The 13673-nt window shown below is 52.5% G+C and overlaps 1 protein-coding gene across 1 annotated transcript; it reads right to left on the reverse strand.

The window, feature by feature from the left end:
- Window positions 1-1909: 1909 nt before the first annotated feature.
- CES2 (carboxylesterase 2) lies at window positions 1910-13046 on the reverse strand. Its single transcript, XM_041771756.1, has 12 exons — window positions 12880-13046; window positions 7444-7648; window positions 6452-6593; window positions 5720-5853; window positions 5380-5638; window positions 5024-5122; window positions 4622-4762; window positions 4402-4482; window positions 4006-4150; window positions 3456-3593; window positions 2884-2956; window positions 1910-2422 (listed from the first exon to the last, which is right to left on the reverse strand). The coding sequence occupies exons 1-12, from the start codon at window positions 12965-12967 to the stop codon at window positions 2236-2238; spliced, it is 1692 nt and encodes a 563-aa protein (XP_041627690.1). The 5' UTR covers window positions 12968-13046; the 3' UTR covers window positions 1910-2235.
- Between the last annotated feature and the right edge of the window lie 627 nt (window positions 13047-13673).

The following is a 13673-nucleotide window of genomic DNA, read 5'->3' on the forward strand; positions in this document are numbered from 1 at the left end:
ATAAAGTTGAACAGGCACTTGCCACATAACCCAGCAATTCCACTCTCAGCCATTTTCCCCAAAGAAGTGAAAACATGCATTTACACAAAGACCCGACTGAAAAGGTCACAGCAACTTTAATAAAAAGAGCCAAAAAAAAAAAAAAATCACTCGAATATCCATTAATCGGTGAATGAAAAAAAATGTAGCCTACCATCTATGGAATACTACTCTGCAATAAAAGGAACCTACCTGCTGAATCTCAGAAACATTATACTAAGTGACAGAGAGGAGTCATAAGTGATTCCATTTCTATTACATTCTAGAGAAGGCAAACTAGCAATAGAAAGCAATTCGGTGGTTGTGCAGGGCCAGGGTCAGGGCAGTGATTGATGGCAGGGGAGCATGAAGGAGCTCTTTGGACTAACAGAACATTCTAACACTTGATATGATGGTGATCATATGTCTTATACATTTAGCCAAATTTGTGAAACTGTACACTTAAAGTGGGTGAATTTAATGCTATGTAAAGTATTCCAACATAAAGCTGTTAAAAAAATAATAAGATGACTAAAAAAACTGGTCCTGGGAGCTCACTTTTGAAAAGCATATTGTGCATCCACAGGACTGAAAAACATGCATGCTGTGGGTGCTCAATAAATGCTTTCAGGATGCTGGAGAGGCGGTATGCACCAGTCAGCGGCCACAAAAGCCCCTTTGGTCTCCCTAGTTTAGACGGCCCAGGCTTAAGGGTTATCCTCATCTGCCATCTGGTGGCTGCTCCCCATCCTTCAGACGGCCCTTTGGAGGCTGTGTGGTTGGGCTCGCAAGTCCTGGAGGGAAGGAGGCTTTCCTCCTTGGGAATCTAGTGCCTGGAGAGGGCAGGTTGGACAGACGTAGAGGCATAGCAGGGCTCTTAGGCCTACGAGAAGAAGCATATGGCCTCTTAGAGACATAGAAAAAGTGCTTTGGTGGAACACAGCACTCTGGAACACAGGCAGAGTGAATACAATTTGGTATTTTTGCACACCGAGCTCAAACACTGTATAAAAGAAGGTTTCCTCAGGGGGCAGGGTGGGTAAGGTGATGGAAAAGTTTAGGGGAAGCAATGCGCTAAGCAGGAAAACGATGCCCACCTGGAGATGGCGGATGCTTGGCAGAGGGTGGGGAGATGGTTGGCAAGGAGAACCCCAAAAGTCAAGGGAAGACTTCCTTGGATGGAGAGCCCTTTGGAAGCCAGGGGACAAGAGTCTCTTCTTCTAGACTTTCTGGCTCCTCAATCCACTTCTAGGAAACATCATATTGATTAACATCTGCCTGGATGTGCTACAATTGTGTAAAGTGGGAGCCCCCAGTGTCACAGAACCTCGGAGAATAAAGGCACGCTTCAAGAGGCAGGTGGCTGAGGGACCCACCCGCTCTCTTGGCCACTGAACTGGCTCCATCAGTGGAGCTCAGTCCTACTTCTTCCCCAAAATGGAGTCAGTCCCCTCTGTGAGACACAGGTAAGTGACTGGGTAGGTGTTCAAATGTCAGTGATAGATGACATTTAGTCTAGGAGACAAAGGTGGGGCCAGGGATTTCTACATTCTCAGTAGTTGGTGGCTTTGGTGGCCAAGATCTCGGAGCTCGTGGGATCCAGATTTCTACTGGCTACTGACACATATGAAGGCACGGGAGGCTTGAGAACCAGGCGTAGGTAGCATTTCCCAAAGCACCCTCCTTCAAAGGGAGAGGAGAGGGAGGGTGGGGATGGAGAGAGGTGAGGAAGAGGGGACGGCACCCGAGGCTCAGCGGGGCATGAACTTCTACTGGGGCTTACCCACCCACAGCTTCATGGGGGGGATTCACTGGGTGTGTCTAACATGAGAGGACCTATGGGGGCTTGGCAACTAACATGCAGTAGGTTCTTTTTTTCTTAAGATTTTATTTATTCATGAGAGAGAGAGAGACAGAGGCAGAGACACAGGCAGAGGGAGAAGCAGGCTCCATGCAGGAGCCCCATGTGGGACCTGATCCGGGACTCCAGGATCACGCCCTGGGCTGAAGGCGGCGCTAAACCGCTGAGCCACCCGGAGACCCCAATGCAGTAGGTTCTTAATGAATGCTGGCTGGCTGGCTGGCTGGCAGAATGAATGAAAGACTGTGTGACTGAGGGAAAAGCCCCTGGCTCCTCAGTGGGTGGGGGGCATATCCGGCAGACCCCACCTGCCCTCAAGCCCAGCCCCCTGGCCCCTCACTCCCAGACGCAGGGAGCTACAGCTCTGTGTGCTTCTTCTCCGCCTCCATCAGCTCCTGCATCTTCTGGGGTAGGGTCTTCGTCCAGAACTGAAGCCTGTGAGACTTCAGGGCCCGACTCACTGCAGGCTGCGTGTTCAGCTGCAGGTACTGCTCTTCCTGGTCGAACACAGGCCAGAGGGGCAGATCCTTGCCATTAGGGTTCCTGTAGACACGCCGCCCCGGCAGGGCAGGCAGAGAGGCGCTCTGAGCCCTGTGGAGCCCAGGCCTGGTGCCCCACCTGGGGTCGGGCAAGGGTGCCCGACAGGCCAGGTGGGCTGGGGGAACGACAGGGGCGGGGGTATTTCTAGATTTAGGAAAGAAACTGCCTCCCACTAGAGTGTTACCAGGGAGCAGGGCAACCTGGACTGTGTTCTCCCTTATGGTCAGAGGGAGGCTCTGTGGGTAACATAACATTATCACCCTCTTCCAGGTCACCTGGAGATGGACAGAGCATCCAGCACCCACAAGACCCCTCCCTGTCTGTGTGGGACCTGGAGCTAGGGAAGGAGCCACCATGCATTTAAGGGTCCAAGTACACCGAGAAGGTCACAACAGTGAAGGGAGGTCCTGAATGGGTTCAAGCTCCCCCACCCCTAGAGGTTGAGGTGGGGTGCGACATCTCACCCATTTCGAGCAAAGTTAGCCCAGTACTTCATGATCTTCCTGCTCAACAGCTTTTCTTCCTCAGTGACTTTAACTACAGAAAACAAGAGGACAAGGACCCAGGTGAGGGCCAAGCCCAGTCCAGCACATGGGTCAGCCCCCACTATGCTCACCAGCCCATGTGTAACTTTTCCCTGGGTCCTTCCCGGCAGGCTCTCTGCCCACTCCCCCCACAGCCCTGGGGCACCAGGCCCTCTCCTCACCCCAACGAGGCTCATTCCTGATCTAGAAGGCTCCCTTCTTCCTTCTGGCACTGGAAAGCCACTTGAGAAACAAATATGCCTTCTGAACACCCTGGGGAGAGGTGGGGGGAGCCCAGGCACCAGTCTGAAGTCTTGGACTCTGATTCTAGCTCAGCCTCTCTAGCTCAGCCTCTCCAGCTGTGAGATCTTGGGCACCTGATCCCATCCTCTCTCTGAGCCTCAGTTTGCTCATCTGTACAGGGAGGGCAATCACCCTCACTCAGGGACCCAGCCAAGGCCCACATTCTGGGAATGAGGAGTCTCTGAGGGACCCCGCCCAGGGACACTCACCATAGCCTCTCCAGGAGATGGTTCCAAAGACGAAGAGTAACTGGTCACCATGGTCTGCCCTCACGTGGGGCGGCTTGATGTCCTTGAAGAAGCTGGGTCGATGTTGGAACTCATAGAAGTAGACAGGGGCATGAGAACCTAGGGGGTGGGATGTGCAGGCTGTGACATGGTGGTCCCTTACCTGGGGCTCTTCTACATCACCCACAGTGGCAAGATAGCTAGGTCCAAAGCTGGTTGGAATCTGAACAATGGGATGAGGGAGCCCTTGGCTGGAGCAAGAGCAATGAGAAGGACCTGGGTTCAAATAGTGACCTCGGAACTTCCTAGCTGTGTGGTTTTGAGCAAGTCACTGAAGGCTCTCATCTGTAAAATTGGGGAAAATGCCTGTCTCTTAGACCAGCTGTGAGCATTTACTGAGATGACAGACATCAAGTGCTTGCCACCTAGGGACCCAAAAAACAGACGTGGGTTGGGACCTGGTCAACCAATAGGGACATACACCTCTGAGCTGCACCCTTGCTGCTCTGCCCTTAGTTATAGATACACTCACGCTGAAAATTGGCTACTTTGAGTGCTGGGATCACGAAGATGGTGTCCTCCATCATCTCATGGAACTGGGCTTTGATGGTCTGTGGATCCGTGCTGTCCTCTAGGTACTCCTCTATCAACAGGTCACCAACCTCAGGAGGCAATACCTACCCCCAGATTGATCAGAAATAGTCATATTAGGCAGGTTGGCAGCAGCAGGGAGGCAGCAGGGTCAGGTTTGGGGAGATGGATCCTGGGAAGGTATAGGAATGGGAGAAAGAGGGTGAGCTCTGGGGATGACTCCAGCCTTTGCTCATGGGGAATAATACAAGGACAAGATATCTTGGGGATGCATTTCCCCTGCCTCTGGACAGGAGAGGAGTCCCTCTCCATTGAGGCAGGACCCCAGAAGCCTCACCAACAATGCTGACATTTGCTGCAGAGCAGCCTTCACCATCTCTTTGTCCATTTCCTTCTCGGGGTCAGAGATGTTCAGGGTCTGGATAGCAGGGGAAACTCAAGTTGAGGATAGAATGGTCCTAGAGCTATGAAGCCCTGAGCCCTGCCACCCTCTCCCACCTCCCCACCCCCACCCGACCCCCACCCAGGGGTCTGGCACCTGGGAGCTTGGGCCTCACCAAGGGGAGGAGCCAACCGAACTCATTGTTGTTGACACCAATGATGCTGGGGACAGGTTGAAAGTCAGCAAAGGCCAGCAGCTCCTGGGGGTGCCTGGGCAGGAAGGTCCCATCCACCACAGCAGGGATGAACTCGAAGTGCTGAGAGGACCCACAAGGTGAGGTCCCAGACATATTCTGATGCCCTGAGTCCCATTCATCCCTTCCCAGCTGCTCCAGGGTGCTCACACCCCCTCCCCAAGAGGTCTTGCAGCTGGCTTAGCATGGCCTAGCCTCAACTTCCCACCCAGGGCTGTGAGGACTAAGGCGTGGAGATGGAGTAACTTGCCCAGAGAATGTAAAGGCCATGCTCCCCACACCTATCGCTCCCCTTCCTCCATACGTGTGTCCATTCAGCCCCACCTTGCTGATGGCCAGAATCTCCTCCTCGCTCTTGCTTCTCAGGCAGCCCACCAGGGCCTCTGAGTCAACCTGGCCACACCCAGACAGCTTGGCCACCCTCTGTAAAGAGATAAGGCAAGGGCTGACTCATCCTTCCAGACGGGGGAGATGGATTGCCTAAGGTCTCCGCAGGTACTCCCCAAATTTCACAAGGTATTATGTGTGAACTCGGAGGCCTTAGCCAAGGGGCCAGCCCACCTGGCTAGACAGTCCTGCCCGTGCTGGGGCCCCTGGTTATGCTCATTTAACAGAGTGATGGAGGCCGAGCCGTAAGAGCTGAGGCAGGACCCTGGCTTCTCACAGGAGGGGATGCTTACTGTGGAGACCTCATCAGAGGAGCTGGCAGTGAGGCCGGGCAACAGGACCACACCACTCTCCATGATGGCACGATGGAAGAGTCCTTGGGACATGGGGGACACAACATGTGAGGACACGCTTATGCCACCTGCAGACTCCCCAAAAATGGTGACACGGCCAGGGTCTCCTCCAAAATAGGCAATATTTTGCTGGATCCAGCGTAGCGCGGCCACTTGATCCAGGTAGCCCCAATTGCCAGTTGCATGCTTGTCTCCAGTGCTGTGGGGTGGCAAGGACAGGGATCACAGGGCTGTCCTGGCTTCACTCAGCTGACATTGCCCTGCCCAGCCCCAGTCTCACCTGAAGAAGCCCAGCACACCCAGGCGGTACTGGATAATGACAACCACCAAGTCCTCAAAGGCTACCAGTGCGGAGCCATCATACATGGAAGCCATGCCTATCATAAGCGAACCACCGTGGATCCACACCAACACCTTGGGAAATTGAGGCACAGGCACCATGTGGCTACCATCCAGCCAACACCCTACTGGACTATCCACCATTTTGGCTCTGTCTGCCTAACCATATAGATCAAACTCAGGCAGGACAGGTGACCTTCTTCATGACCTGGATGAAGGTGACCCAATTTCTATCAGGAAAACCAGGCCTCCCACACTTTGGGTCCTACCGTATATACCAAAGTCTGGCTCCATTTCTCCTGGAACTCTCTGAGGTGGAAAGAAAAGGGGTGTCTCCTTGATCATCCCATATGTACCTTAATTAAGTTTCTCCATTCTCACTGGCCAACAGATACCCCTAGGAGTGGGTGTCCTGAGCATGAGTTGGTTTGGTGAGTCTTGGGTCCATCCCAGGGCCACAGCTTCCGACCTCTAGGAGCAGTCAGGGTTCCATGACCCCATGCCCCAGGATCAGCCACTCATGTTGGGTAAGGAGCACTTTCTTGGACTCAATAGTGAGAGGCTTCTCAACAGAGTCCGCACTGCAGGGGGTCCAGGCTGACCTTGTCCTTTCTAGTCTTTCTGTAGAAGAAATGTGCTCCCACAACCCAGCCAGATGGGTCCTAGTACTCACAGGCAGATTGTAGCCTTCACTGGCGTGGGCAGGTGTATAGATGCTAAGGTATAAGCAGTCCTCAGACATGGAGGTGAGAGGCAGGGTCGTATTCAGCAATTTCAGAGCCACTGCATTTGCGGTAGTGATGTTCTGCACACACCTAGTGGGGCCGTACCATGGTCAAACCCAGATCCTGGACCCAGATTAGCTCCCCACCACCCTCAGTCTCATTTCCCCGAGACCATGCTCACACATGGTCTTTCCCTAAAAACCCTCTGCACCAAGTCACAGGCCCCCAGCTCTGGAGAGGCTGGGATGGAGCCCAGTCTTCCAGGAAGGCCTCAAGGTTATAAGGCCTTTGATACCAATCCTCCCGAGGCTGGGAAATCTTGACTCTTGGGGTTTCTGGGAGAGGTATGGGTTGCATGTGTTGACATTCACCACTGTATTCCTGTACCCAGACAGGCCTGAACAGGAGAATGGCCCACATGCATGGGCTTCCCAAATGAATGGATATTAATTTCTCATGAGAAGGACAGTAGAATATCCCTCATCTCAAGTCAGGTTCTCAGGGAACCTCATCTCTCCCACAGAGTTGCCAGTTGCAAGAACATACACATGCCCTTTGGCCAATGGCAGCTGGCCCTGTTACTGGCACACAGTGGGGGGTCCTCTACTCCTCAATATCTCCAGTATCTGCTTCTGGAGTCAGGGGCTCCTACAGGGTTCATGGATCCAACCAAGCCTCCCCTGGTGGCAGGGAACCACTTGATACAACTAGAATCCACGCAGATGTGTAACTCTGCTTTAAGTTCCAGGCCATGAACCTAGGCAAGTTGCTTTACCCTTCCAAGCCTCTGCATGCTCCTGGGAAAGATATAGGTGGTGATCCACCAAACTCAGAGGGGAGACTGGCTGTGGGAGTTTAGATGAAATGACAACTGCAGCCTGGCCCAGAGCTCAGAGTACCCTCCACCCCAGGGACTGGAGTTCCTGGACACCCTGCTTACATGGCTGGGTGGGAGGTCCCATCCTTTACACCACTCCAAGGCTCAGGGGGCTCAGGGGGTGCAAATCGTAGTGGCCCTAGAGGCGGCTTGGCAAAAGGAATTCCCAGGAAGGTGTGGACTCCCACATCGGTGCCTTCCACATGGACGAGGCTCCCTCGCACCTGTCCTGTGTGTGTGGTCCGGATGGGGCTAGCAGAGTCCTGGCCTGTGAGCAGAGAATCAGACATCAAGGTTGAGTCTACCAATCAGCCACCCTCCCAGGCTATTGATGTTGCCAGCTCCTTCCTGTCCTCAGTTCAAGGGACTCTGATCTACAAACACTCGCTTTACAAATAACTCAGTGTGTCCACCCTCTCCCCACTCCTGCCCACTCCTTCAACTCTTTTCCCTGGGTCTGGCCCCAGCCTTCTCCACTACACTCAGTGAGGCTCTTTGGGACCTGGCACCATAGTTTGGCCCCAGGAACTTCAAACAAATGGTTAAATAAGCTTGAAGGGGTGAGAGCGTCCCTTCTGCTGACTGTGTGGGTCAGATGAGACAGTAGGCGAACTGTGGGAATTGGGCAGTTGAGGCTCCTGTCCTTAGGGATCTCATGCTCTAGGTGGCAAGAAATGACACCAAGAAAGCATCTTTCAAACAAAGAGTGATGATGTGGTGAGGAGGGTTACAAAAATGAGGCATCACTGTAACTAGAAAGAAGCACCACCTGCTCTACTATGGGGAAAAGGGAAGGAGAAAGTGATTGAAAATCATCTAACAGAAAGAGCCCAGATTATATTCTTAACACAAAGAATTTCCTTTAAAAAAATTATTTACCTATTTGACAGTGTGAGAACACAAGCAGGGGGAGCAGCAGAGGGAGAGGGAGAAGCAGCCTCTCCACTGAGCAGGGAGCCCGATGTGGGGCTTGATCCCAGGAATCCCTGGGATCGTGACCTGCGCTGAAGGCAGACGCTTCACTGGCCAAGCCACCCAGGTGCCCCACACAAAGAATTTCTACAAATGAATAAGACATGTGCCAGCTGTGCATATTTGGTGAAAGACTATGAAATGGTGAGGGAACATGTTCAGACAGAGTAAGGAATACAAATAAATGACTCGTACACAAAGGAAGAAATGTTCACCTCAGTCATGCTATGCTAAGAGAAACGCTCATTGAGATCTGTGACGTCAACAACTAACTTTGCCACAAAAGCAAGACAATCAGATGATGTATGTTTTCTGTTGGGAGTTCATAGCCCCATATGAAGTAGTCTTGCCCCAAAACATAATGAAGCAGAACCTAAAATTGAAATCTGATCAAGCCTCTAGAATATATGAATGTAAGTTTACAGGCATCCCGGGCATAGAGAAACAGTTAAAAGACACCAGGTGGATGTAATCAGCAAAGCCTAAACTCTGAGATCCTCTCCACAACAACTAAACTGGTTTCTTCTACATAAAAACAAAATGGCAAGGAAAATAAAAGAGGGGTAATGGAAGGCCGAAGGTTAAAAGAGATACATTAAAAAGACTGACAATAACAAATGTTGGTAAGGACGTAGGAAAACTGGAACCTTCACAGATGGCTGGTGAGAAGGCAAAGTGGTGCAGGTGCTTTGGAAAGCAATCGGGAAGTTCTTCAAAAAGTTAAACACATAGTTAGCATATGACCCAGCAATTCTACTTGTAGGTATAAACCCAAGAGAACTGAAAATATACATCCCCACAAGAACCTGCGTGTGAGTGCTCATAGTCTAAAAGTGGCAACAATCCAAATTTATAATAGCCAAAAAGTGGGAACAATCCAAAATGTCCATCAACTGGAAAATGGATCAATAGAATGTATCACATCTACACAATGGAATTTCGCTCAGTAATACAGAGAAAAAAATACTGGACATGCTACAACGTGGGTGAACCTTGAAAACCTATGCTCAGTGAAGTAAGTCCATCACAAAGGATCACATATTAAATGATTTCATTTATATGAAATGCCCAGAATTGGCATATCCATAGACATAAAGCATATTGGTGGCTACCTAGGGCTCAAGTTGGGGGGAACAGAGGAATCAATGTGGTGAACTCTGTGAATAAACTAAAAGCCATTGAATTGTACACTTTAAATGGGTGAATGGGAAAAAAATGGGTGAATGATATGCTATGTGGATTGTATTTCAAAGCTGTTCTAAGAAAAGAAACACATTTACCAGTTTTCGAAGTATGGACCTTATTTGAATCCTGATTAAAAAAAAAAAAAAAAAAAAGCCTGCAGGGCACCTGGGTGGTTCAGTCAGTTAAGCATCTGCTTTCATGTCAGGTCATGATCTCAGGGTCCTGGGATCAAGCTCTGCATCGAGCCCTCCATCATGCTCCCTGCTCAGTGGGGAGTCTGCTTCTCCCTCTCCAATTCCTCCCTGCTTGTGATCTCTCTCTCATGCTCTCTCTCTAATAAAAAACAAAACCCTGTAAATATCACTTATGAGATCAGACAAAATAAGAACATTTGGCTAGATATTTGATTGCATTAAGAAATCATGATAGGTTTTTTTTTTTTTTTTAAGATTTCATTTATTTATTCTGAGAGACAGAGAAACATAGAGAGGCAGAGACACAGGCAGAGGGAGAAGCAGGCTCCATGCAGGGAGCCTGACGTGGGACTCGATCCCAGGTCTCCAGGGTCACGCCCTGGGCTGAAGGGGCACTAAACCACTGAGCCACCCAGGCTGCCCCCATGATAATGTTATATTTATATAAAAGGCCTTTAATAGGACATTAAAACTCTACAGATGATATCATGTGTGAGATTTGCTTCAAATAATGGTCCAAAGGAGACAAAACTAGGTTGCTCAGGTCTTGATAATCGTTGAAGGTAGATCATGGATTTAGTGGGTGTGTTATATTATTCTACTATAGACTGGAAACCCTTTGGTGCTGTGTGACCGCAGGCAGCCCCAACCCTCTCTATCCCTCCAGGTGGTGCAGGAAGGTAAGCAGTCAGGCTCTTGGTTCCCCTGGTGTCATCTCCACTGTCTCCTGCCTGCCTGGAGCTTTCCTACTGCAGGTTTAGGTTCTTCTGCAAAATTTGGCCAATCTGAGCCTGGTTCCAAAATACAAAGTAAAATAAAACAAAACAACAGCCTCAAGGATCTATACTACCTCCAGATCAGAGACAATACAGGATGAGGAACTTTGAAGGTAGACCCAGAAACCGAGTCCTGAAAGCAAGGAGGAGCTTTCAGGATGGGCAGTCATGCCTCCCTGCATTTCCTCATGCAGTTCCCTTCACCTAGAACAAAGGTCGTTCCTTCTTTTCTTTTTTTTCTTTTCTTCTCTTCTCTTCTCTTCTCTTCTTTCTTTCTTTCTTTTTCTTTTTCTTTCTTTCTTCTTTCAATTTCATTTACTTATTATGAGTGGCACAGAGAGAGAGAGAGGTAAAGACACAGGCAGAGGGAGAAGCAGGCCCCATGCAGGGAGCCCGATGTAGGATCCAAACCAGGACCCCAGGATCATACCTTAAGGCGAAGGCAGACACCCAACTGCTGAGCCACCCAGGTGTCCTGGTCCTGGTTGTTCCCATTTCTACATCTGTGGGGATCCTGATAGGGCACCACCTCACGGAAGCTCTCCCGGGTTCCACCATCACAACTTACTGCTCCCAGTCTCCAGCCCCCGAACACCCCACGGGGCCTGTGACTATAATATGGACAGTGAACACAGTCACTCCGGTTTTGAAGAGAGCACTGTGGGTATTGTGGAGGGGCTGCTGAAGTCTCTCGGCCCCCTTCTGAGGAAGCCCAAGGGGGGCCGGGCAGAGGGGAAGCTGCCATGCTGGTGCCTGCCTGTCTCCGGGTTTTGCATGTTCAGTCCCACTCCCCTGCCAGACCCACTTTTTCCTTCCCAGCTCACCCACCGATTCCCTGCTTAGATCACCTGTCGGAACAACATCAATCAACATGCTTATGGATAAAGCCAGAGTCAACGGCCGCTCACAAGTTCCACTGAGGACAACTGAGCAATGTCTTTCCAAGTCACAGGCCTACCCCTCTCCCCAGTAACTTGTGGTCTACACACAGTTCCTTGCCGGGTGGCCTATCTGTCCACGTAACTCATTGTGGCCACTAGCCTCCACTACCTGAAGGTTGTTATAGCAAAGGATGCAACCTGTTGAAATGTCCTTGAGCAGAGGGCAGTTACATCAAGGATGCTTTCTCCTTGAAGAGAAACCCTTCATGAAACAGGATGAGGAAGCTCTACCATGTGAGGAGGTCATTCCTGTGTCATAAAGTGGAAAAGCCGTGTGCCAGAAAAGGAGGGAGTTTGTGACCATTTAGGTGAAAACCAAAGATGAATGAACACATCCATTCTTGGGCAAACTCCTGAGTGGTGTGTAGAAGGCCCTGGGGATCCTAAGGGTCCCTGTGAAGAAGCCAGGATGGGATGGGACAGGAGAGGGTCAGACATATCACCTGCATTCTCTCTTATAGTTTCTCTATTCTTTTTGAATGTGGGGGCAATCCAAAATATTAACATTTTTTTCAAGGGAAGTATCAGCAAGGCCTAGCAAATCATCCCGCTGAAAGGTTTCTGTGACCTCTGAGAGCCTGGTGAGCAGCTGGTAAGAGCAGAGGCCCCTGGGGGTGGGCCAAGCCCAAGGGATTAATATGGATGTCCTAGGGCAGACTGGCCTGGGAAGCAAGGAGGATAGCTGGGTCTCACAGGTAGAGCCATTTGGGGTGAGAGGATCACTGGTAAGAGGGGGCGCAGGAGCTGTGCAGGCCGCAGGCATGGTGTCAGCACAGCCTCAGCTACTGATCATAGCCAGCAGAATCCAATCCAAAGTTGACACAAAGTGCAATCATCTTTGCCCCGGAGGCCAAAAGGTGCCCTTGGCTCAGTTGGGTACATGGGGCTTATGGATGGGTATGATAGACATACAGGGGTGGGGGCTGGCACGGCCAGATTCCCCGGAAGCCAGTAATCTTGACCCGGGACCCTTTAGAGGGGCGCTCAGCAGATGCCAGGACGTCCCTCTGGCCAAGGGGGCAACACTTAAAGCCAAACCTCGGCAGGAAGATAATTACTATTGTCATTTTTCACACGCAGCACCAGCTCCACCACAAACACTAAGAAGGAAATATCCTGAGTTGTGCCCCCCACTCCCACTGCCTCAAGGCACTGCTCAGAGCTCCGGCCTCCCTCACCCCTCACCCCTCCGTACTGTGTGACCTCTGCTGCCCCGACTCTTTCTGCACCTCAGGGGGCCCACCCAGGGGTTTCCAAGCATTGGGGCAGGTGCAAGCAAGTTTGTCAGCACCGCGGTTCTCCGCGGCCCCCTCCCTAGGGTCCCCCGCCCACCCCCCGCCCTGGCCCCAGGGCCTTCCCTCCCGCAGCCTCAGGTCCCGCGGCTGCAGAATCTGGCAAGTCCGACCCGGCCTTGACCCCAGAGAGCCTCACCCTGGCCCAGGACTAGGGGAAGCAGGAGCCCACAGACCACGGCGCTCAGCCGCGCGCGAAGCCCGTCCAGCCGCATCTCGGAGCGCATCTCGGAGCGCACTGCCGTTCACCCGGACTGTCCCCAGGCCCCACCGGCCGCTCGGCCGCAGCTCCGGGAGTGTTCGGAGTTTGGACCCGGCTGGGAGTGGGCGGGGCGAGCGGGGCGAGAGGCCGCAGGCGGAACCCGAGGCCCGCAGGCGCCAGGGCGCTTCCCATGGCCCGGCGCCCCTTGGGCTTCCCAGGAGCGGCCGAGGGCCTTCGGCAGCCGCCACAATGCCCGCAGCCCTCGCCTCAAAACCGGAGCGACTGTGCTCCCTGCCCTTGGAGTCCCAGGCCCCGTGGGGTGGCCGGGCGCTGGGGAGCGGGCGCCGTGGTGGTGGAACCCGGGAGAGCTCCCGGGAGGAGGTGCCCGATCCGGGCCCCCACAGATGGAGGAAGGGAACGGCCTTTGTTCCAGGTGAAGGGAGCCGCGTGGGGAGACGCAGGGCGGGGTGACTGTCCATCCAGAAGGCTCCTCCCGGCTTTCAGGACCCGGCTTCTGGGTCCACCTCAAGGTCCCTGGGCCTGCGTCCCCTAACCTGAGGGTCTCCGTGGGCCTCCTCCCTCGTCACAGCTGCCTTCGGAAATGCACTCGGAGCCCAGGCCCGCTCTCCCTCCGCACCCCGCAGAGGCGGAGCTCAGGGCGCGCGTCCAGCTGACACAGAGCCCGTGCGCCAGGGACTCGGCGCGGCCCGCGGGCGACACGCGAGGCAGGG

Source organism: Vulpes lagopus, chromosome 10 (genome assembly GCF_018345385.1).
Source record: "Vulpes lagopus strain Blue_001 chromosome 10, ASM1834538v1, whole genome shotgun sequence".
Classification (NCBI taxonomy): Eukaryota; Metazoa; Chordata; class Mammalia; order Carnivora; family Canidae; genus Vulpes; species Vulpes lagopus.

What these genes read in the sequence shown, in the direction of transcription:
- CES2 (XM_041771756.1), bottom strand. Translation starts at nt 12,967, where the DNA reads ATGCGCTCCGAGATGCGGCTGGACGGGCTTCGCGCGCGGCTGAGCGCC. An exon ending in GGTGTGCTGGGCTTCTTCAG is followed by an intron (nt 5,639 to 5,719) that starts GTGAGACTGGGG and finishes GCCACCCCACAG; the next exon opens with CACTGGAGACAAGCATGCAA. An exon ending in AGCAAATGTCAGCATTGTTG is followed by an intron (nt 4,151 to 4,401) that starts GTGAGGCTTCTG and finishes ATCTGGGGGTAG; the next exon opens with GTATTGCCTCCTGAGGTTGG.